The sequence below is a fragment of the Rhinolophus sinicus genome, chromosome 1 (genome assembly GCF_057876585.1).
Source record: "Rhinolophus sinicus isolate RSI-liver-muscle chromosome 1, RSI-T2T, whole genome shotgun sequence".
NCBI lineage: Eukaryota > Metazoa > Chordata > Mammalia > Chiroptera > Rhinolophidae > Rhinolophus > Rhinolophus sinicus.
In genome coordinates, this window is record NC_142501.1 from 29,721,625 (window position 1) to 29,746,687 (window position 25,063).

The following is a 25,063-nucleotide window of genomic DNA, read 5'->3' on the forward strand; positions in this document are numbered from 1 at the left end:
CCTCAGAGGAAAGGGTCTTTTGTGAGGCAGCGTCTGAGCGTGGGCAGAGAAGGGCAGGACCTGAGAGACTGGAGGAATAGGGAGGTGATGGTTGAAAGACGTGCAGTCCTTCTACTTACGGAAGAACAAAGACACTGAGGACAGAGGGCAAAAGGCATTGGGGCTGGAGGTAAATGGGAGAGTTTCTTGGGGATTTTGGCAAGTGACAGGCTCTAGAACTGTGAGGTGTGAGGTGTTTGTGGTGATGGGAGATGTAAGTGCTGCCAAGGATTATAAATTCAGCTCCCTTAATTATCCTTTGAGAGATGCAGCTAGGAAGAGAATCTCTTGATTTATTTTCGCCTGTTTCAACTGTGCTCTTTTAAATTTGAGACGTCCCTAGGGCTGGGCTGCCTGTGTCACAATACCAGTGGTCAAACGAGAAAGTTCTTAGCACTGTGGCCTAGTGCTGAGCTGACTTAATCATTCCCTCTACATGTTGCTGCAGTCGGGGGAGGGAAGGAGCAGGAGTGAGGCACTGCTGTTGGCACCACCACTACAGAATGGCTGGCTCCTCTGTCCGGGGACTGTCTGAAACCTGAACAATTAAGTCATCTCCTGTGTCTGAGCCTCCATTTTCTCATCTATAAAAGGAGAGGATCCCTTTGTCACTTTGTCAGATGGCAGCTGTTCTATGGGGTTGACTGGGTCCGGAAGTGTTACTAGACCAGCCACACTTCCAAGTGGTTATGGGTAGAAGAAAACAGCATTTGAGGGGGCAACGCAGGAACCTGCTTCCTCCTGAGCTGCGCTTCCCTCCGTCACCTTTCAGCCAAGCAGCGTGAAACCTGACAGCAGCCCCTGGCTACCTGCTGTGGATAATGGGAGGCTAGATAGAGGACAGAAAGTCCTCTCAAGACACCAGGTCCAAATTTACTAGATAATTTATGTCTTCTTCTCATCTGAAAATCCTATGGTGCTTTAAACTCTGTCAGATGGTAGCAAGGTTTGCAGAAAACTGGGTCCTGATCCTGGCTGTTATTTAATGCTCTCTGAACACCGAATTTGTTCACATCTGATAAGCTCAACCTGTTACTATGTTGTTTGAATATCTGTGTGTGTGTGTGTTTTCTTGACTTGCTGACTTTCTAAGGCCCGGCTGTACTCACTGTCTTACAGATGATGGTGGTGGATGGGGACACTGGCTCGGTTGTTTGGAATTACAGTGCTCCGTGTCACATGAGAGAAACGCCAACCACCTCAGCGGTTACTGCAGACTTGAAGTCTGTCTTCCTCTTTTGGGCTGAAGGGCTGTCAGCTGCATCTCCCAATTCTGTGAGTGAGCTCAGAGGGTCCCTTTGTCACTTTGTCAGGTGGCAGCTCTTCTGTGGGGTTGACTGGGTCCGGAAGTGTTATTAGACCAGCCACACTTCCAAGTGGTTATGGGTAGAAGAAAACAGCATTTGAGGGGGCAACGCAGGAACCTGCTTCCTCCTGAGCTACGCCTCCCTCTGTCACCTTTCAGCCAAGCAGCGTGAAACCTGACAGCAGCCCCTGGCTACCTGGTATGGCTAGTAGGAGGCTAGATAGAGGACAGAAAGTCCTCTCAAGACACCAGGTCCTTATTGACAGATGATTCATACGTGCTGCAGTTGTTGAAGAGAGAGAATTATGCCTGGTCTGGAAGGCGCAGGGAAAGTTTCAGGGAAGGTGAAGCTGGGCTTTGAGCTGAATAAACTGAGACTGCAGAAACAGGTGTGGGGGTGGGGATGGCAAAGCAGTGGGGGGGGGACATGGATGGGGCAGCAGCTGAGAGTTCACCTGGGGCGGGGGATTATGGGAGAGAAGTTCTAACACATAGAAGGCAGATCTTAGAGAGTCTTGAATGCTATATTCAGTATTTTGATGGGGTCGATGAGTCAGGGGGGGTCTCCTATAATAGGTGCCTGGGAGTTTTTAGGGGGACCCACCCTGATTTCATTCAGTTAAACACATCTTGACCAGTACCTACTACGTGCCATGCACCATATTCTCTGTCGGGACCTGAGGATACACTGGAAACAGTGCTGGCCTTCTAGAAAAGACAGGTGGTCCCCGATGGGGGAGCCTGAATGGGAAGAGTCCTGAGTTCATCGACTACGTACTCTCAGACAAGTCCCTCAGCTTTTCTCAGCTTTGTGCTCTTATCCATGAGTGAAGATGCAAATGTATTCCCTCCTTGTGAGGATCAGATTGACTTAAAATGTAGGTTATAGTCTTAACTCTGCCATGCCCTAACATGGGACCATTGGCAATTGACCTAACATGTTAACTTCCTGCCTTCCTCATTTAATAAAATGAGGGGATTGGAGCAGGTGACTCTTAAATGTACGCGTCGTCTAAAAATAACCTCAAAACAAAGGCATGTTACAAATGCAGTTATAGAAAGTACAAATAAGTTTAAATGGAAGCCCAAAAGGAGGGAGATACTAATTTGGGGGAGACTAGGGAGCATTTTATGAAAGAGGTGGCATTCAAGTTGGGGACCTAAGGACGAGAAGTGTTTTAATGTGTGGCAATGGGCTAGAGAAGATGGTTGTTAGACAGTCTTAGGGGGAAATAAGATCGGCAAAGGTTAGACTGAGCGAAGTGGAGCATGAGTTTAGGTAATCATGAGACATTCTTGAAGCATGGAGTGGGCAGGTCCATAATTGGAGGAGGAGGCTGGAAAAAGGCAGATTTAGGTTAAATGGTGGAAGATAAGATCTTGGTTTTCATGCTAAAGAATTTGGGCTATTCTGTAGGCAGTAAGGACGGAGTTTGGCTATTTTCTTGTCCTGTTGTCTAAGCCAGAGATCTGTCCCACCGTGCAGGGGTTCCGACGGGTGTGGGCAAAGCGCTCTTTTGCTTTGTGGGCGTGCGGTGGGAGTGTGGCAGCTGCAGGCTTCCCGTGCACGTTTCTTCTTGCTTAGTGGACTCGTTCCCATGCTGACAATGTAGAAGCAGGGGGCCAGTCATCCCTCCCGGTTCCATTTCCTCCATGAGGGGAGGCCCAAAATGGTCCCACAGGAGGGGTGGTACTCGGGGAGCCCAGTAGAGCAGCGCCCTACTGGCATATATGTGTGCCTGCCGAATGCCATCCTTGCACAGAAGTTGAACTGTTACAGGAAGTTCCAATGTGCATTTCTTCTGCTGTAGGGAATTTGGAGACTGACACAGAGGCCTTGCAATTTTTGCTTTACAGTTAATAACTTGCTTCTGTCGTTCTGTTTATTTCTGGAACTGATAAGATTTTTAACTTGACACTTGCAGTTGGCTTTAATATCCAATGAGAGGAAATGTCTTTGGTGCACTATGTTTTCACACGTAGATTTTGTCTCCATACATGCCCACCTGCTACAGGGGATGAACCTGCACTCAAATGCTCCGCAGGCGGGCGACTGTGAGGTCTCCACATTACATTTCTCCCTGGGGCATGTACATTTCCTTTCTGCCTTTTTTTTTTTTTTTCCTCATAAGGGAGAAAGCATTTTCTAGCTCTAGTGGTTTGAAGAAGTTCGCGATCAGTCAGTGTTTTGAGCTCTTTGAATTATGTCTCCTGCATAGGGGAGTTTCTCTCCAACACATCATTGTAGTTGGGGTCAGGCCTTAGCATCTGAGAGGAATTACGAATCACCCCTGTCTCCTCTGCCCTGTTCATCTGAGGACCGTGATGTGTGGGGATGCAGAGTTACCTTTGCTCTTCCTTTTCACTTCTCCTTGTCAGGATGTCGTCCGAGCTGAGCCACCCAGCCTTCACCACCTTTACCTCCTGCATCCAGCATTCCCCTTGATTCTTCTGGATCTGGCCAATGCCACTGGCACAGTGACAGCATCGAAGGGTCAGTCCCGGTGCCGGTAGGGGTCTGTGTACGCATACGGGGGAGAGGATGTGCTGGCTGTGTGTGAGGACACCACTGTCCTACCCAGGGAAGGATGTGTGCTTTCAGATGACAGCAGGGGGCGGTATGCTGAGTTGCCCTCGTTTTCCCTGGGGTCTGTGCTGCCCGGAGCCATGGCCAGAGTGTTCCCCCAGGGTGAGGACCCATACCCTCTGCATATGCGGCAAGCCCAGGGGAACGTGCAGTCCCATTCCCAAAGGGTCTAAGATGGTAATGACTCCTGCAGCCACTCACTCAGCAGACATTTACTGAGCATATGCCAGGCATTGTGCCAGGGGCTAGGATTGCAAATAATAGTAGTTTCTTGACCCTATAGGAGCTCAGGACTTGGAATTAACTGAGAGGGATACGATGCAGGTAGAATGTTTTCTCAGGGCCTTGGTTTAGCATCAGTGGAGCCTTTTCTCTGACTAGTAAAAGTAAACATGCCCATTGCATAGAAATGGCAGCCAGGAGACAACGGGAAAAAGAAAAATCTCCCATACTCTGACCACTCCTCACCACTGTTAACGTTTTGGAAGTATTCTTCTACTTTATATAATGTAGCTAAATAATATCATATAGCAAAATTGGGATCATGTGCTAGGGACCGTAAGTCAGGAAACCGAGACCCTGAAAACTCAGCCACTGCTGCCTGTTAGTGTGGAAGTGTCTGATGGTCTCCACCTCAGGGATCCTTGCCTCAGGCTGTCCGAAGGGAATCCGCTGTTCCTGCTGGGGGAGGGTGGGGAAGGCCAGACTGGCCACGTTTCCTTCACTTCTTTCCATATTCTCTTGCCATTCAAAGACTTGCTGTCTCCTTACAAACTTATTTGCCTTGAAGTTGCTTGGCCGGCATCCAGACCTTCACCACTATGCAGCCATTGTCTAGCTCAGTACCTTACATTTATTAGGTGCTCAATAAACTTCTGTGAATTAATGAAGGAGTAAATGAATAAATGAATCTAGCTGCGGAACCCAACTACTCTCCTGTTAGTGGAAGTTTTCTGTCCTTGTTAACTGCTTTTGTTTTTGTCCTTCCTCAGTTGGAATTAACGACCTCTGGAAAGATGCCTTTTATGTTACCAGGACAACAGGGCCAAGCTCCAAAGGCCATTCAGCACCCTTGGTGGTCAGCAAGCTTAGTCTACGGTGGGCACTGATGGAGGGCCAAATGGTCCAGCTGAAGGAGACTACCCCCAAAATTGGCCGTGGGGAGCTGCGAAGATTCCTCTCGAGGATAAAGTTTGTTGATTCTCCCTTGCAGGTGAATAGCTTCTGACAGACATATTTAGTCACTGTTGAGGTTTAGGACAAATACTACCAATTCCAACTTTACTCTTCAGAGAGTAGGGAGAATGGGAGCCTTCTTGAGTAGCTGGGTACCAAGAACCAGCAGCTTTGGATCAGTGCCGTTTTCTATGGGTGCTTCATTACCCTTGAGAAATGTTACTCAGTTGTTTTTAGGTGGAAATGGTACCACTCCCTTAACGGACATTTTGAAATGTGGGGTCATGGTTTTGATTCTCCCAGTGACTGACGGGGGTGTGGTATTTTCTGAGTAGGGACTAGTGATGCTAAAAGGCAGGGCTTGAGGCAGTTGCATAGCACAAAGAATTATCTTGCTCAAAATGCTAAAGCCGCCCCCTTGCCTATTCCCAAATATGAGTACTGTGGTCTAGTTCAATATTTAAGAGCTTACCATGGAAAAAGATAAACTCTCTGGGCCTTTTTGGAGGGACACTTGTGAGCTATTGGGGCTACACAGAAAGACAAGAAAATAGAGGAATACTCTGACCTTCAGGTTTCCTCCATTTCTCTGCCATGGAAAAAATTAAAGTCACTGATACTTGCATCTTTTTCCCTAGATCTAGTCTGATGGAATCTTTAGTTTCAGAAGAAGCGAACAGAATGGATACCGTCTCTCTCCTGTCGGTGTAAAATCAGTTCTTTGGAGAGAAGGAAGACATCTCCAACCTCATTTCACCACCTCTGTGTGGTTGTTGCAGAGCACTTCGGAAGGCACGCTGGAGTTCTCTGATAACGGCACGATCCATTTGCTTGGGGTATTTTACCTACCTTTTCAATCCCCGTATTAACCCCCTCTAGGCACTCTGTGTGGATAATTTGGAAATGTGAATCTTACATAAGTGTTTTATATTTTGTATGTCTAATTTATAAACTCTTACTGGGAAATTCCAGTGAAGTTTTTCCCTGGAACATTTTGTTTTGCATTATGCCGTATGTGTATATTTTTTTAGCATTGTGATAAAGCATTTTCTAGATACGTCCTAAGCTTCAGGGACCCCGTTTCTTGTCCTTCTGAAATACATCTGGTTTGTGTGGTCATCTTAAGGCTTCCAGATGGCCTGCCTCTAATTCTGAGGGCCACTCATGTCTCTCCTTTTTCTCTCCCCACCTGTTCCTCAGCTTCTCCCCACTCTTAGCAGCAGTGCGAAAGGCTGACAGCGGGAGACGGAGTTAGCCACCCCAGCATTTTCATCTCTCCCTTGTCTGACGTGTCCCGTCTCCTCTCACACTTTCCATCTCTATATATTTAGTGACCGTAAGAAGAACCATATTCCTATCAGAAGAGGAGCAAGAGAAATACAGTTTCAATGACCCACCTCTGACGAGGTCCGTATGTTACTGTGTGGTCTTTTCGTTTTGCCAGTCATGATCTTTTTTACTGCAGTCACTTAAGAAGTTCTAGTGTGTATGTTATCCCCAACTTCCTGGAAAACCAGAAGTCAGCAACCACTGAGGCAGATATCCTTATCTCTGCTTCATATCTACACTGCTTTCTTAGCATATTCTCCTGGGCATGCTCCTTACTGCTTCTCTTTTGCTCTCTTTTATTCAGGGATATTTTTGCTTTGCTTGCATGAGAGCAAAGCTGTTTCTGGACTTCTGTTCCATGAGTCCAGTATGCAACTATTTTGTCTTGTACATCTGCCTTGTAGAGCCTTTAAAGCATTGTATTTTGAGAAAATTCCTATGTAAATACTGTAACTTTTATAATTGGTTAAGTTCTTTAGAATTTTTTCCAGTGATTCTCCCTTCTTCTATATAAATATAGTGCTTCTATTAAGTTCTCTCCTAAACTTCTAGATCATTGTTTAGCAGAAAGTCCCACATTAGCTGGTGGAAAACTACTTTTCTTCTTGAATAATTTTGATAGGTCATCCCTGAGTGCAACTCAGGTTCTCTCTTTACTTGAACTTATATATTTTTAGCTTGTGTTAATAATGGGATTCCAGAAAATTTAGAGATTCCAGAAAATTAGGGGATATATATTAATTGCCCAACTGGTAAGCATTATGACATCACAGAGGTTGGTGGCAATAGCTCCACGCAGGCACATTGCCTGGCCTACAGGTTGGCATTCCCAGGTTTCTGGGCACCCCCTGCCTTAAACCTGTGAAAACAAATTTGGTTTCAACACTTTAAAAGGCATGTGTGGTCAAGCTTATTGTAAACTTGGGGAAATAATTACAGGATACCCAAGAGTATGGGGATGATTCCAGGTTCCCTTCTAGGGTTTGAATCTACCTGGCTAGCAGAGCGTAGGGTCTAGTTTGCTCCAGTAGAGAATTCTAAGGACTAATTTATAGGTGACTGAATGCCTACAACTTGGGTGGTGGTCTTGCAGCCTGGGCTGAGCTCTCCAGGCTGACACTCGGTTCTCCACCATATTGAGGCTTTCTGGGAAGGCAGCCAGTTTAGGCAGGAGTAAAGTGCAAAGTTGTTTCCTGAGGACCTGGTTTGGGGGCATTGTTTTGGGCAGAAGACTGTATTTATCCTGGATGAGTTCCAGAAATATGTAAGAGGAAGCTAGAAAAACATAATGTCCCTAAATTCTTCATGGTGTGTTTGCAAACCAACTTAACATAGATTGTTTTGACTGTTTGAATCTCTTTGCTAAACACAGTACAGGTTTCAGGTTTCTTCTCCCTCTTGCAACCAGTCAGAGGGTATAAATGATGGTGGAAGATTGAGGAAGCTTCATCTGACCCATGTGGGTGCTGGTTCCTTGTCCAGTGTGTCCCCAAACTTCCTTTTCCTCATAGATACCCACCCACCCAGATATGTGAGATAGGAAGTACTGCTTTCTTTCTCCATTGCCAACGTGGGGTTGCCAGCAAAGCCAGTATGACAATTACCTAGAAGTAGTAACGACTTCTGCAAATGCAGGGATCATCCTCCTTGCAATCTCCTTCCTTCCCTCACACATCCTCCCGTGTGCCCTAGACCATATTCCCATTCCCGCAGATGGTCTCTCCTCGCCCTTCTAGTGGTATGGTGATACCAACCCCTTGAATGTAAATTGCTATCCATGAGATACGGGGGATGGTGAAAGAGGCAGAGCTGTGAAGGAACAGGGACAGTGGCACCCTGGCAGCTGGTATATATATTGTCAGGAAGCACCATTTAAAATGTGAATTGTTACAGAACAAATAAATACTATGTAATAGGAACATATTTGTGTGCCATTGTCATTCTTCTTAGTCGTCAAGGATGGTTTGTTTTCCCTTATGGAAAAGAGAAAGGGCAAGTGGATGGATGAGAAGGTGGGGATCCAGAGAGGAGTGTGTGCCACAGGCTTGTTCACTGCGGAAGTCTCCCATGTGGTTCTCCACGGGAGAACCATAGTCCTATCTGAATAACTTCAGTGCCCATTTCTGGAAGCAGGCCTGTCCCTGCATGGGGTAGAAGCCTCATCTATACTAGTCTCCTGATGGCTTCCGTGATAGTATCTAATTTTCATTGGGTACCCACTCTTTGGATGCAGGCCATGTAATAGGCAGTGTGGAGGACGTGTTACACGTGTCAAAGCGACTTCATCTTCCCTTCCGTGACTTCTAGGAAATTCAAGTGCATCATGCAAGATTGAGCCACAATCATCTGCTGATTTGCCCATCTCCCTTTCACCAGATCCCAGACAGATGACCAGATTGATTAGCCCTTAAAAGGCAGGAACTGCATTTTACTCTGCTCTTTATCTTCAATGCTTCATCCAGAACCTGGCACATAATAAGCCGTCAGTAAGAGAGAGAAGGGAATTCTGAACGCGATAGGTGGGGGATAGTGAAAAGAGGCAGAGCTGTGAAGGAGCAGGGACAGTGGCCCCTGACACCGTGCCTTTGGACTCATCCTGTAGCGTACCCTTATTCTTAACCTCTAAAAACCATGCCCAACAAACAGACTTTGGCTTAAACACATGTTGATAACAAGCACACATGTAAGGTTGGGCTCAGCCTGCTCTCCAAACCCACATACTGCTAACACCGTTCTTCCTCTACACATGACCCAGCCAGCTCTTCTTTTAGCCCCTGGCTGGTGCCTTGTTGGAATTCGTTGTTGTGTAGCTCTGCGTAGAAGTCAACTCCTTCAGAGACAGAGCGGGTGGGCGATGCTGGAACTGGTGGTAGCTGGTCAGAGGCCGCCCTGGGTGGGCTGCACATGACAGCTGCTGGAGGAAGCACTGGTGATGATGTGGTGGGCAGCTCAGGTTTCCTTTGAAGCTTTTCCTGTGCTTGCACTTGGACTCCAGCACCAGCTTGGTGTATGTGTTGGAGGTGGTGACAGCTGATGTCATGCAGCAGGTGAAGGAAACCCAGGCCGTGCTAGGGACAAACATACCAAAAAATTGGACAGTAAGAGTCCTTCTCACAGGTTTGTAAGAAAAATGCTGTGATCCCTTCCTACTAGTAAATGAGGCTGATGCCTCTTACGGATTTAGGGGCCTGAGGTGCTGCCTTCCCCCATGTTGCAGGTACGTGGGCAGGAGGACTTAATCCGGTCTGTCTTAGGTACATTCTGGATGCTTTGTGGTAAAAGAGAGACTCACGTAAAATCAGACTGGGAGTTCGATGGATTTGTTTTTACCGAATTGGTTAATTGTCAGTGCTGTGCTTTTCTATACTTGGTGTGCCTATTTTTTACATATATAAACACACACACACACACACACACACAGTTTTTTTGACTACTGTTTCTCAAGCTGCAGTTACCCTTGTATAATCCCCAAGATTCCATAGACCTGCAGCTCAGCTGTATGCAGTGTACAGAGTCCAATGTATCCCTCCCTCCCCTTCCCCCCACCCCCCATACACACACACACCCTGCCAAAGATTTTCCTTCACTCAGATACCAGAGTGATCATCCCTCCTCTCCCATTGTTTGGGGCTTAGCAGTCTTAAGGGAGGACACAGTTGAGTCTGTGAGAGCCCTAGGGAAACATTTGCTACAAATTGGGCAGTATTATAGGTTGCACTAGTGGCATTTGCCTGTTACGGAAACAATGTTCTCGGCTTAAGGGAGTTTATAATACATAGAATTGAAGCCGAAGATGAAGAGAAGCTGCATGGACTCAACAAAGAAGGAAAGACACCAGGGACCTTGATCCAACACAGTCCTAAAAACTCGGAAAGCCAAACCCCTAAGTCTCCCTGTGATTCTGGGAAGCCCAGGAAACAGGAAGTTGTGTGAGGTTAGTGAGGGATTTCATGAGGCCAAGTGATGATGGTGAAAGCCAGGCCACACGCTGGTGCTGCGTGTTCCCATCTGCTGCTTCTGACAGACTGAGTAGACTCAGGCTGGATGCCTCTAATGGGAGGTTTGTAGTCTGAGCTTTGCAGCAACAGCAAAGCTCAGACGACAAAATGTCGACAGACAAAAGGTGAGAAGTGGTGGGTCTGGAAAATGAGCTAAACTGAGAGGTGGCTGGTGGAGTAGACCAAAGACGCAATCAAGATGCACATGTTACACTATAAGAAAAGGGATAGGATCTCGTAACAGACATGGCTGGGTTTCCGTATTGCCTCCTTTTGCGTGGCAGCTGGAGCCCAGTGCTGTTTCTTTCGAACACTGTTAAGGTACTTGGCACTTATCCCGACAGTTAATGCAAGTCCAAGTTGGCACCTGTAGTGAATAGTGTTCCTCAGGGGAGAAGGGAGGGACTCTTAAATAAAGGGCATGCTTACCTCGACTGTACTTGTTTTGTCATGGTTGCTGCTTTTTATTTTTAAAGAGAAACCTAAAACAGCTGACCCTTTAGTTTCTTAAGGGTTAGAGAATGACTGGTAGGCAAAGTTTTATTTCTAACACAGTTTGGTGGATAGGAAGGGAGGTAGGAAGAAGTTACTCTTCATTATTGGAGAATAAGCAATTCCAAAGGGGATGGAATTCAATCCAAATTTCAAGGCTAATTCTCCATTTCTCTGTCCTTCAATACCATGAATCATGAAATATATAAAATACAGAGCATCATTTCTATAAACCATACAAAATCAATCTCCTTTCCCAAGGGCAATTATCAGGTAAAGAAGCAATTGCTATAGCTGTACCAGCAGAAACCCTGGACTAGACAACAGCCTCAGAAAACAAGCTAGAGGAATTCTCTCTACCTCTTCAGAAGGTGGGGGAAGAATGGGTGTGGCCTGATGGTCCAGCCTCCTGACTGACAGGCTTCTGGGATGACGGATGAAGAAAAGGCAGAAGGACACGGAGCAAGGATATTGTTAAGGGGAGCAAATCTACTGAAGGTTGCCTGTGGAAGGGGCTGAAAGGTTCAAAAGAAGATCAGCACTTACTAAAAGGCCCATCCATAATTCCAAGCGTGTGGCCTCCAGTCTTCTGGACCCAAGTTGGCAGTTGCCTGGAAGACTTGTGAATACATCATATGGGCCACCATCCCCAGAAGGCCTGCAGAGGGAACAGGAAGGCAGCACTGTTAGAGAAAGGCTGGCATCGTCATCTACAGGGAGCATGATTTTGGAGCAGCCGCCTCATTTCACATCGGGTGCAGCCTGTGTTGAGGCGTTCCATTTCCCATATGCCACCGCATTTGCAGGAAGACTAATGTGTAATGGGGGCTTCTCCCTGAATGTGTATCATTGCAATAGGCCGCCCTAGACTTGAGGTTTGGACCTATGGAGAAAGTTTCTGCACTCAGGGCTGCTGCTCACTTTACCTCCCACCCATACCCCCATGTGAGCTTTGTTCCTGATTTATATATGCATCTCTTACTTTAGCCAACAGGCTTGCAAAGCTGTGTGTATGTCACAACTGAAAAGTGAACCAAATAATTTACATATTGAGAACATTTGCAAATGAGAAGAACCTAGAGCTAAATCATTTTGTGAAGTACATAATGATCCCATGTAAAATTTTGTATTATTTCAATTGAAAAGGAAAGACGCCTGTAATGTACCTCATACCTCCATTCTTTATGCTGCCTTTGGGCGCCTCCACCCTCCCTTCTGGACAGACTCCAGCCTGCCAGCTAATGCTTCAAAGGCAGCAGAGGACAGCCACCCTCTCCAGCTTTGGGGCGCTCACCTGACAGGACGGAGGAGATAGCTGCCAAGGCGCTCAGCTTGAGCCCGCAGCCAGGGTTCCCAGTGAACAGCAAGTCCATTAGCAGGAGGAGGAAGCTGATGAGTTCAAGTCCGATGTAGACGAACTGGGCTCCCAGTGATAACCATAGGATCTCTGCGGGAAACCACAGGAAGAAGAACCCTCACCCTGCCAGTTAAGTAACTGCACAAACGGCGAACAAATGCTGCTTATTAGAGGAGCAAAGCCTCGCAGCATCAGAGAAGAGAATAAGACAACACCAAAATCAGCTGGGAACGTTTCTTAATTTGGGGTTCTTTGCAGTCGCCCCACAGCTCTCACTCTGCTCAGTGCCCAATACATAATCAAGTAAACTTGATTGACTAAAACTGTTAGGGAGATTTGAGAAGAAATCATCCAAGTTTCACAAAATCGTGCCAGGACATAACTCCTATTCTTTTTGTTGCTTTATTCCCTTATTTTATTTTGGACAGTCAGTTTTGTTTCTTTCCTCCCTCCCTTCCTCCCTCCCTCCTTTCTTCATTCCTTCCTTCCACACTTGGATGAAAATCCTAAGCTTTTTAACATGGTTACTTGGCAACAAGAGTGGGTTAGAGCTGCTGGTGGTTTTTTTGTTTGTGAACTTGATTTGTTTCTGCTATTCCTTGTTTTGCATTCCTGCATATGAATGAAACTCAGCTCTAGAAGGAATTTGTGTCACCCTGTGGGGCTCTGAAGAAGAGAAAGCAGGAGAGCACAGCACGATTGAGATCCAGAGAAGCCCCAAACTCAATGGCAACTAAATTTGTTATCAAACCCACATACTTGCCACAAGCCCCAAGGGAGGGTGGGGGAGGAAAGCCTTCTCCGTTAACCGCTTCCCTCCAAATCGGAGAGTGGGGTGACGTGGGCCTTGCAACGTGGCAAATTCCAGTAGTCCTTTCTCACCTCTCTCGGTTGGTGGTGTGAGTTCAATGAAACTTCGGCACCTCTCCCCTGAAACAGACAAGGTCCAGCTTCTTGGAGGTGCTTCCTTGGACAACCGGGAAGAAAACTTGCCCCAACCCCATACCTGGCACTGCTTCATTTCCTCTGACACAGTGCCTGCCCAGCACGTAGTAGGCAGGCAGTAAATGTCTCCTTGAAAGCAGTTAAGAATGCATGGAGGAATGTAAGGCAAGAGTCACCCAAGATTCATTTCTCTCCTCAGTTCCTGACAATGAAGACCACATTTCCCTGAGAGTGCCTACGCAGGGAATGTTCCGGTTGCCATGTCAGGAAGAGTTAAGGATCCTATTGTTAACCAATACCATTTGCTGCCGCTGTACCACTGGTCTGAATGGCTCTGAATTGTTACAGGGACTGTGGTTTGGAGCTGTGTTAAGTGGCACGATAATAGCTATAAAAGTTAAATACACACACAGCTCGTATTCCTCTGCTGTCTCCTTTTTCCCTTAGCCCAAATTGGGAGAAGTAGTAGATCGCAAATGGCCACGATTCTGGGCTATAGAAAAAATTCACTACAAGGTGACCTTTGAGTGCTTTGAACAGGGAGGAGGGGGTGTCCTCGGCCAACTCCTACACTCCTAACGTGAAGCCTGCACGGTAACTGAGGCGTGCTGACACAGTCCCCACTTTGTATGTGCTGAGTGGCAGGAGCCCTGCGAGGCTCTGTCAGCAGCTCCTCGAAGGCCGCTGGTTACCCTTTCTGAGCTGTGGTTCCCTGCCTTTTAAATTAGTGGTGTAACAGGAATACTTAGAATAAGAAAACCCTGTTGGAGGGAGAGGAGGAGGAAGGGACTCTAAAGGTGATCTACTCTGATCCTTCCATCTCACTAATGATAAAATCAAGGCCTGTAGAAACGGAATTACACAGATGAGGTCACAGCTGGGCAGAGCAGGGCTTTGTCGGTAATTGTTACGTCTCCTTGTTTTGTCTCTGAACAGCAATTCTAGTTTGCTAGAATGGAAATTTTCATAACGTTGAAAGTCTAAATGAAACCCTTTAAGGTAAGCTATTTTAAACCAGCAAGTCTATGAGGCAGGAGCTGAAAAGCCAGATGGACTTTCGACCTAAGGAGAAGGGACACAACACAGAGGTGGGAGACAGTGAGCTTGGGGGTGAGGCCGGCGGGGTGTGGGGGAGTGCTGTCTGCTTCCCACTGCTTCTCTGCCTACAGAAGATCCCTTGAGGGGGAAAGGTCAGGCAGCTGGGGTGAGGAGGCTACCTGGTTCTTCCACTGTTTCCTCACAGGATAGCCACATGCCGCTCCAGAAGGTACGGAAGGAGAAGCGCTCATCCCCAGTCTCCCAGCTGTATTGTACCACCTCCTGGGAGGATGTGTTGTTGGTCCTGCCCCCATCCAAGGGCACTGGCACATCAAAGCACTGGGCTGCCAGACCTTTTCCGCACAGGGGCTTGGGCACCTTCTGTGTGCCCACAAACCAGTAGTTGCTGAGCAGGGATGCTGTGGAGAGGCTGAGTGACAGCAGGTTGAGGACGGCAGATAGGAATGTCCGTTGGCCAGCGAGGCCCGTCGGGAGTTCCATCTGTAACAGACAAACAGGTGGAGAGCCTGATTTCCGGGCCTCCTTGGAGATCTGGACACCCTTCCCTACGGTCCCCTAAGTTCAAGCCACTTTCCTCCAACATGACAGGCACAGCCAGCTGCTGGGAGTTTTCTCCAAGCAGCCGTGTGGAAGCGTGGCTTCAGGAGTGGCCTGGAGTGGGCGCCATAGCAGTGGTGTTTATTTAAGCTGGACCTTCTTATACTAAAAGGCTTATTGAAGATGCTCTGAGTAAACATCAGGTAATCTCAGTCAGAATGTGACTAAGCCACTGAGGCCAGTATATATCAGGTGGAGACAAAGAATAGGGAGCATTCTAAACGCTCTTGCTGGTGATTATTTGTGGTTTTGCCTGCATGGAAAGGTGGTAGCAGTGACTTGCTGAGGTGTTTGTTATTGTGAGAAAGTGAGGTTTTGGTATCTTCCTCCCTGCATTATAGATTCCTCTGAGAGGAGTAAAGGGGGGATATGTCCTATTAGCGAATGTTAAGTCGAATCACGGGACGGGGGGTGGGGGGGTGTGTGCAGAGAGAGGCTTTGGGGCCTTGAGGATAAAAGAGAGCAGTGGACCCACTGGGGTGTGGGGCTCTTGAAGCCCCTGGAGAGGGGAGGGAGCTGTGGGTTCTGAGAAATGTGGTTATCTGGGTCCATCGCCCATCCACTGCCACTGAGATGGCAGAATCTCAAATGGGAGGTGGCTGCGTGGTGCCCATGGAGGCTGGACCCCAAGTGTTGTGGCCTGGAGCCACAGCAAGGGTGACCGTGGTGGATGGGGTGGAACCTGGAGGGGCGTTGCCACAGCTCGGTGCAGTACCAGTGCTTGACTCATAGTGGCAGCAGAGAGACCTGTGGCCCGTGTGGCTCTCGCTGGAGCCCCTGACTGCCTCCTCATGTTTTAGTCTAAGAGAAGAGGAGGGCTAGTTGAAAAATGACCAATGTTAGACATTTTAACTTTGGGGAGTGGTGACTTGGAGCCAGATTGAATTTGCTTTAGAAAAATAAAGAGATCTGACAGGTCTTACACTTTGTTATAGAGCAGTGTGTACTATTGTAGTAATACATCCTGAATGGAAACGAAGCCCGCAATTCGTTGCTGACAGATGCTCCTTAAAGTAAACCACCTTGAGCTTCCCAGGGGAGCTCTCATATCAGAATTAATCAGACCCAAATCTGCTTAGTTTAACAGATACAAATAAAACCATAGCTAAATGGGATAGGCCCATGAATCTGCCTCTCTCATCATCTCCAGAGCTTAACGTTTCTACATTTAACAGAGAACTTTATCTGCAAAATATAACAGTTTGTTCTTCAGAATTTACAGGGACTAAAACAGTGCATACTGCAGACAAAGTGCAAGATTATTTTCTGGCAGTAAGGAATATACAAGATTCATATGTATGTAAAAACCAGTATGCAAAGAGAAAAGAGTTTGGAAAGCAATCTGCTAATATGATTTTTTTTTTTTTAAGCACTCAACAAATTAAATCCACCAGGAGTGGTCACACTGCAAAACTGGGTGACCTTGGTAAGAACTGAAAAATACAGCATGTGGTAGGAAGAAATATATTACCAGATACGGGAGTCAAAAAAGAATGTTTTCAACTTGTTTTTAGTTATGAAAATGCTATTGGTTTTAGTCATTGTTCTGTTACTATGAGTTATCCTTTCTAATTATATTAATATATCCATTGCTTGAATAGGAAATAGACTTCTAGGTGAAACATCTTCTTTAATCATTTTGTATAAAGATTGAACTAAGGATTTAGGCAATTCTGCATTTTCAGCAATTTTATTTTCAATCTTATTTGGCTTGGAAATTTGTTTACTATCACAACACATCAGATTTTAATTCTACCTTTAGTACATTTCAAGTTACACATATTTGTAAGTTATTATTACTCAGAAATAATGAACCGCACACCATGTACAAGCACTTTGCAGCACCAGGGTGCCAACCTATTTAAGGAATAAGTGATTTGAGAAACAGGATGAAAAAGAGCTTGGAATGAAGCTCAAACAGGCTGCTTCCAGAAGGAATGATCACCAAGGATAGACACAGGGAGACTCATTCAAGATTATCTTGATAATCGAATGGGAATCCCTTCAAGAGCCTTTTTAAGAATTATCTTTAATACCTATAGTACCCCTCATCACATATTTTATTTCCCTCCCCCAAACATGCCTTTTCTTTCCAAGATCCACATACCTCTTGAATTGGAAGAACAAATTTAATTTTGCAATGGTTTTCTTAAGGTGATCAGAAGACGTAGCAGCTATAAGAAAAGTTATAGCTTTGCATATGCTGACAAGCCCCAGGCCAAAGTGATTCTACTGTCTAGAAAAGGGACAAATAGTGGCTTCCCTGACACTTGGATTCAGATCATTAAGAAGTGCATAGTGTGTGCCAAAATGTCACTAATTCTTCCATCAACATAAATTAACAGAAAAACTCGGAATTAACATAGGCTTAACATAGACAACAAAATGATGAGACAGGCACACCACGTAAAAGAACCAGGTACAAAATAATTAAGCAGTGTACGTTCTGAGCAATAGAGGGGGAAGCTGGTTACCTTGACCATGGTCAGAGTTTTGCAGCTTGTTTGGACTGGAAGGAGCGCAGGATGCCTTCTGCGCTCCAAGTCTCTTTGGTTGAATGTTGAAAGAATGAAAACTAGGCTTGCCACCCTCCCCTCAGCCCCTCCTAACCCTCTCCCCTTCTAGCTCATTTTTTTCTTTTTTCTTTTTGAGTGCCTCATGATTAAATGCTGCTTTGCAGGAACCTTGGGCATTTAATAATTGACACTGTAATCATGGCCCAGCTGTTCTGGGAGATTACACAGGAGAGCTTGCCAATGGAGATCTGGGATTAATCACATAGAAGCAAGGACCTGCATTCACAGAGGGAAGTTGCTTCAAAAAGTCAATGATGATCTAGTTTCCATCTAACGGCTATTCCCTAGGTAACTGGTGTGAATGGACTGGGCTTGATTTTATGGCAAACACAGAAAATAGGATAGGGTCGTTGTTACAAAGGTTCCCATTCCCTTGTGTAGGGTTTTCCATCCCTTTAATAAGCTCTATTATCTGCAATGTCAGGGCCTCATGGAGCCATGGATGCAAAATAGCTCCCTTGTGTCATGGTGGTCTCCGCCCCCCAGTTAGTTCATTAATAAGGATTGTTAGCACCATCCCTCCCCATGGAATGCTGAGAGTGTTGGGTGGGGGTGGAGGTGGGGATGCAGATGGAGTAGGATAGGAGAGAAATGAATTCCAAGGCCAGCAATGCTACAGCTATCTACCTTTTCTCTCCCAATCTTCAGGCAAAGGAATGACAATTTTTATTTTTTTAAAAAGGGCTTCTAAAAAAAAAGAATCTGACAAATCAGTGAGAGGTTCATTGTATATATTTTTGCTACCCATGCCCCTAGAAGTACAAGTTGTTTTTTCTGTCCTCAAAAATTGTACTAATTAATTGGGATGACAAGAGTGGGAAACATTCTGCACCCCATGGATTCCCTAAACACCCCATGAATTTTCATCCTCTGACCTTTGTAGATGCTCACCTACCTGGAATGTCTTCAAACTTGTTACCTGCTGATAAGCCTCTCATCAAGATTGAGAGTCACACATTCTTTGAAAATGTTTCTTTTCTCCCTAAGAATAGTTCCCTCCTCTATGTCCTCATCACACTGTACCCCTCTCATAACACTTTCTATATTCTTTTTTAATTATTTGTCTTGATTGTATAGTCCTCTTCTTTATTGGAAAGCAGTAGTTCTCATTTCTGATTAAGCATCAGAACAATCTTTGAAACTTTGGAAAAGATTCAGATTCCTGGGCCCCATCCTGAGATTCCATATTAGTTCTGGGGTGAGGCCCAGGAATCTGTAATGTGTAGGAAGCTCTTAGTATATACCCAAGGATGGATTTCTGGTTTCTGGTTCTGCATGTAAGGAGCTTGGAAGTCCCACTCTGACCTAACAACCAGTGAAAAGCTGAACAGATTGACAAATATGTAGCCACGGAGTTAATGTAGCACAGCATGACACCTGACTGACTCATTTGGGGCTAACATTTAATGAAACCCTGTATACCCGATCCTGCCTTACCCCCTCCTCTTCCAGTTTCGACACCAACCAAGTCTGGTTTTCCCCATTCTGTATTTGTGCATTAAGTTTAGGAAATCAACGACAGGCTCCCCTCAGTGTTTGAATTAGTCTGTCTTTTAGCCAAACAAGTCTCTCTGGATCTCATTTCTGTCACCCAATATATCCTCTATTCTCCTCAGACTGATGTTAACAGCATATTTGACACACATAAGCTTGTGCCCAGGGTCCTGTATCACCCAGATGACCTTTTATTCAGTGTGACAGAACTCTCTGTCTTTTGGGAGAAGGGAGCAAGAATTTTGTGGTCACTATTCACGGTGGAATTGGCTGCTATTCTCCTGGCTCTAGTTTCCCTCCCAACACTGGGTGGCACCATCTCCTCAGATATTTCCGCTTCAGTCATGTGTTCCCCACCCCCCCACACACACCAGTCCCCAAATATGGATGGAAGTGGCAGCTCCTCCCTGCTGGACTCTTGTCTTTTTCTTAGTTTGGCCTCCTCCCCACACTCTAATCTATAGAAGGTATGTGTCAGCCTTGTGGAATTCGGAGCTCAGAATGAACTAGGGGCAGCCAGGCACTCCCTGGAGGATGTCTTGTAGGATTGTTTTCTGTTGCACATTTTTTGTGGCCAGTTACAGTTTTCAGTGATGCAATAGATCCTTAAGAACATCCCATGGGAAATGCAACACCCCAGTATGAGAAAATACAGTTACCAATGTTTCCTGATGAATTCTGTGCACATTTTTCTTTAATCGTATCTTCATCCCCTGTTCACCTCAGAACAGGGAACAATTCTTTCCCACTCTCTCCGCTGACACCCTTCAACTACTTGCAGACACTTCTCATATCCCGCTTGAGTCACCGTTTGGCACAGTCTTATGTCTTTGGTTTTTATTACCTCTGCTCATAAACCGCACCCCCTTTGACTTAATAGTCTGAAATTTGCCTTCTCCAGGGAAAAGGGGATGGGAGGGGCCCGAGTCCTAAGTGGGTTCCATGAGGAGGCCAAGAGGTAGATTTAGAATAGAACTAGTTAAACTTCAGCTTTGTGGTCCCCCACCTACTCAGGCCCCTTCCAAGACCCTGTTGCCTAATTTGTACTTGTCATTTTATATTATTTTTCTTAAAGAGGGCCTCCAAAATTTTATTATTTTCGGCCTTCCCCAAAGCCTGAATCCACCCCTTGGGAGGCTGTGCATTTTGTGTGTGTGCTTGGCTGGCTGGCTACTAATTGACCAATCCTCCCTTCCCCAAGGATCCTCGGACACAACATCTAATTTCCTCTTTTTTTTTTTTTTTTTTTTTTTTTTTTTTTTTTTTTTTTTTACAAAACATGAGTTTTCTCTGCCTGGCCACACAAATCAGAGCCCGGCGTCCCACTCACTTCCTTTCATTGTAATTTAGGCATGTTAATATTTTTTTCTTCTCTTTCCCCTCTTAGAACAGAAGAAGTAATTGCTGGTCAATGCAACATAAATATAATTAGGTTCAGCTCAGAAGCTCATGACTCAGCACAGACATGAAGATTCCACATCTCAAAGCAGTATTTAACTTCTGCATGATGGATTGTTACCATCTTAGAATAATCTCCACAGGAATAGATATGCAACTCAACACTTAAGACATCACAAAGCCAATGGTTGGGACCTACCTATGTTTGCTAAGGTTCTCAGTCACTGTTCCCTGCACTGTACAAAACCATATTTCGTAGGTATTCATAAAAAGAAACACTGGTCTTGGGATACCCACACATGCTTTGTAAACAGGGATTCAAATTATTGTTTTGTGATGACACTGTAGATAAGAGGTGATTAAAACAATGGGTAAGAATACTGGGCCAGAGAAGTGTACAGCGCATCATTCCCTAATGTCAAAGCCTGGGGCGAAGGGATTCACTGGGGTTTTTCCACATTATCCATACTGGCATCTTTTCCCAAGAAATGTTCACTTGCCCTCCCTGGCAGTAGGACCCCTGTCCTTCTTCTAGGTGTCAGATTTCTGACCCGTGCCCCATTTACTAACTCCTTCTTGTTAGCAGATAAAAGACTAGAGTGGAGTGTAAATGTTTGGGCTCTCACTGGCTCTGATCTACAGGCCCCTGTTGTCTGTTCCTGCATGTTCTACTGTGTGCCTCTCTCATGTAACTCATCACATGGTTTCCTTGTCGGTTATGCTCACTTGACTTTAAGTAGCTAGAAATATTAGCAGCTATGTTTTATTCATTGTGGATCCTCAGAACTTAGCCCTAACATCCATGAATGAAGGAATGAAATTTGTAATGGAAACGAGACTCATGAATACAATTAGGAAGCCTAGGGGTGAAGATGTGAGTAAAGTGTCCAAACAGCCGTCTATTGCTAAAGAAGACACAAATCCTCCCGATTTAGCAGTGAGAAGCTAAAAAGAGGGTCCATAGGTCCACAGACACACCCTCTGCCTTTCTATACAGATGCGCTGTCCTGTCCTCAAACAAATCCTCTGCCAGTACATTTCCTCCCACCTGTGGAAACATTCCTGCTTATTGATGAGCAAAGCCCAAAAAACAGCAATGATCTCATGAGTGAGTATTATCTTTAGTTCACAGAGATCAGGGTACAAACACATTGCTTAAATGCCAGTGACAGATTGGAAATGTTTTGTCCTTTCCCAAGCTCCGTAATTCCCTGTGGATTAGAGCCCTTATGGATGATGTATCTTGAACCATCTGAGCTTTTACAGCTCTAATTACAATTTTTTACTTCAATGCCTCATATTTGACTCATTTCACTGATGAAGATAACATAAAGTCACACAGAACATTTTGATATTGGCCTCCCAGCTGGAAGGGAAGAGTAATGCCACCAAAATGCCCATACTGAGTGGCCAAAATATTGACATCACTGTTGGACATTTAGCTCTGGGATTTCCCAGCTTCTGATTAATCTCAACTGTAACCATGTTTAATGTCCACATGGCCTCAAATGCTCACAGAATAAAAACGAGTTCTGGGAACACTTCTAGTTATACTCAGTGGGAAGGACCCAAGAACAGCATTTTGGGGCCTCTCCTCTCTGTCGCCTTTCCCTTTCCGCTTTTCAGTATAATTGTTTGAGGACTTTTGCTCTAGCAGTCATTTCCAGGAGAGGAAGCCGCCTTTCTTCCATGCCCTAAGCAGCTGGAGTGAATCAGAGGCGCAGCCACATCTGCACATCCTGTGGGGCAATCGCTCACGCGCGGGTGACTGAGCCCTCGGGGCCTGCTGGGACTCGGGGCTCTTGGGGACCGCGGGGCGGGGCAGGACGGGGTCCTAACGCAAGTGGTCTCTCGAGGAATGCTCTGGGCGCGGGCACCAACGGGCAAGGCTGCGCCGCCCCATTTCCACTCTGCGTGCACCGCCCTGGTCCCTTCTTTTCCTGCTCTCTCCTCCTCCCCCGCCCCGGCAGTCGCGGTGCCAGAGCCCAGCAGACTCCCCGCCCGCTCCCCTCCGCCGCGCTGGCTGGATGAATAACACCCTCTCTCGGTTTACTACGGCGCCCCGTCGCCTAGCAACGGGCGCGCGTTGCCACGGCGACGCGCCGCGAGCCTGTTTTGAATTGTTTGGCGAACAGCCTAGAGTTCCCCAGCGGGTGGGGCGGGGAGCTGGGGCCCTTTCTTCCTGTGGGTCCTCCTGGGTCTGATGAGAACCGTGTCCCGGGGCCCTCCCAGAGAACTGTCTAGAGCTCACTGGAGGGAGGGCGATCCACTGGGCCTGGGGATGAGACCGCGCGCGGCAGAGGACGCCGCCACATGGGCGCCAAGCTGGGGCTGGGGCTGGGGCCGGGCCGCGAGTGCTGGCCGGCTGGCAGGGCGGGCGGCTGCTCTGCTGCCCTGGCAAGGCTTGGCAGAAAGGAGTGTTGAGACTGGGTCATCGATAAATTCCTCACACCCAGGCCTGTAGGTCAGGGCGTGCTGGGTTGCTGTGGAATGCAAAGTCAGCATTTCCCTCCCCCTGCCCTTCCCCTACAGTTACGGCCCCTCTTCTAAAGTAAGGCTATGTCTTTGCCGCATTTCTTGGATCTAACAGGGGAAACGTCGGGACCATGAACCCCTCCCTCAGCAGATCTGAGTTCTAGTCACTACTTTACCCACTAAGCGGCTGTTTCCTCAGAGAGAAATTAGGAGAATGAGTTGTCCTTCATAGTTCTGCTGTGAAGGTCAAAAGAAGTAGAATGAAAGTGGAAAGGAAAGAGAAGGGAACCACACTGTGTACCAGACACACCTTGCTGGACTCTTCGCAAACATCTCATTGCCTTGTCACCACCACGCTGAGGGAGAGGTGGCCGCTCCCATTCTAGACAGGAGGAATCGGATTGGAGCGTTTGACTTGCTCAAGGCCACAATGCTAGTGCATGGTGGAGTCAATAGTCAAAACTTCCTGACTGAACGCCAGGCTGCCCCTTGGTAAAGGAGAAGCATAGTACATACCTTACCCAGCTGATCACTTTGCAGGGCAGGTTATGGAAAGTCACACAGAATGAGGCAATGGATGAAATGTACTTTATACTTTACATAGAGACTCATAAACAGACTCTCCTGTATTCCCTATGTGTGTCTCCTCATAAACCAATAATAAAACAGTGAAATTTACTCTGGCTGGCTTTTTCTATCATCATCTTATCCACTTTTGAGAGTTCTTCTATTGATGAGCTATTCACTTTGGGCTGCTTCTGAGCTAGGGGGCTGGCTGAGCCCATACTCTGATAGCTCTTCAGAACCACTAGCTCTGCTCTGCAGTCCCAGATGTGTCCCCTTTTTAGGTCTTATATCTTATCCTTTCTTCTGGGATCCCTAACTTCCAGCCAATGAACAGCACACCACATTTGCTCTGTGTACCTGCGTGTCTGTGTGTGTGTGTGTGTGTGTGTGTGTGTGTGTGTGTGTGTATGTGTATTTCTCTGGTTAACTGTAAGCTTCATTTTTCTCTCTTGAGAAAGGCAAGATATATGATAATGAACAACATTTGCTTTTTTAGGAACACTTTGAGCTGCAAGTTGGCAGTTCCCAACTTTTTCAAACCGGAGGCAAATCACTTCCAGATGTGGGTTCTACCTTAAACAAGCCAAGACATCTTTGCTGGCTGTGAGGGTCTTCTTGGGTGTGGAAGGACCCCTGCAGATTCTTTCAGATTCTCTGAGACCAGAAAGAGCCTTGGTCATGCTCTCCTCATTAGTTCCTGCAGATTCCGGTCCAGAGCTGGCTTTTAGCAGGCCCATGGGGATGCCTCGCCGTTAAGTCCTGGCAGAGAACTCACTGTCTATTCTTTCAGTTCCATAGAATGATACAAGTTTCTTTTGTTTCCATCACCACTGGGCCTTTTACCAGGGACCAGATTTTAGCAAAGGAATCATACAGGTAGATGGAAAAAAGAAAAGCTAGAGGGCTCTAAGAACCCCTGGTAGCAGAGAGGAAAAGACGAAGAGGTAAAGGAAAAAGAAAAGAAAGTTTTAAGGGAAGAAGCTGAAAAAGGAAGAGGCCAAGGTACAGACATTTTCAGGTTTATCAATAAAAATTGGTCTTGCATAATACATTTTTATTCCCTTCTGTATAATCCTGTAGTGTGTTCACAAGCTCCTTACCGTGAGCCTGTGAAATAGATTGATTAATTTTTATAACCTGTCTTACAAATCCCACATGAAGAGTACTACACATGAGATAGTCATGAGATTTCAAAAATCAAGGTACCCACCTTCTGGGTGAGACAAACATTTTGCGTCAGTTGAGGATTGCTCATTCACTTTTGAAGTTCTGGAGGCAATGATATTTCAGTTTTTCTTCTGCTCTGTCTTAACTGGTTGCGTGGAATGAGTATCTAGTGTGAAGATGAATCAGGTCCCCTCTCGCCTGCAGAGGGGTAAGGTGGTGTGAGGTGGGCTGGAGGGGATGGAGAGGATGTCCTGCAGTCAGAACACCAGTCAGGGTGGGGCTGGCTGACACATAAGGTTTACTCTGTGACATCACAGTGGCAGGCAGGGATCTCCCTGCTGCTCCCCTACATCCTTCCCCTCTCCTCCCCAGAAGGATGGGAGTCATGCTAGGGTAACCACCAGAAGTCTGACTGTCTTCTAAGTCATCCAGCTCAGTGTTTCTATGACTGCATTTGAATCACCTGGGGATATTTGTAAACTAGTAGATTCTGAAGGTCTG

The 25,063-nt window shown here is 46.3% G+C and overlaps 2 protein-coding genes across 3 annotated transcripts in view; one reads left to right on the forward strand and one right to left on the reverse strand.

Annotated features, from left to right (window-relative positions):
- FAM234B (family with sequence similarity 234 member B) overlaps positions 1-8,358 on the forward strand; it is a 65,667-nt gene extending 57,309 nt beyond the window's left edge. For both annotated transcript variants that reach the window (XM_074325987.2, XM_019744757.3), the window contains 4 exons: positions 1,159-1,314; positions 3,725-3,839; positions 4,925-5,145; positions 5,747-8,358. In XM_074325987.2, the coding sequence (XP_074182088.2) occupies positions 1,159-1,314; positions 3,725-3,839; positions 4,925-5,145; positions 5,747-5,752 (498 nt within the window). In that variant the 3' untranslated portion in view covers positions 5,753-8,358. The remainder of the gene's footprint in view (positions 1-1,158; positions 1,315-3,724; positions 3,840-4,924; positions 5,146-5,746) is intronic.
- Positions 8,359-9,029: 671 nt separating this feature from the next.
- GSG1 (germ cell associated 1) lies at positions 9,030-17,693 on the reverse strand. The gene is given in 7 exon segments (XM_088798079.1): positions 9,030-9,285; positions 9,288-9,505; positions 11,474-11,585; positions 12,222-12,374; positions 13,044-13,214; positions 14,447-14,768; positions 17,360-17,693. Coding segments are annotated over 7 exon segments (1,110 nt in total). The 5' UTR covers positions 17,369-17,693; the 3' UTR covers positions 9,030-9,160.
- Between the last annotated feature and the right edge of the window lie 7,370 nt (positions 17,694-25,063).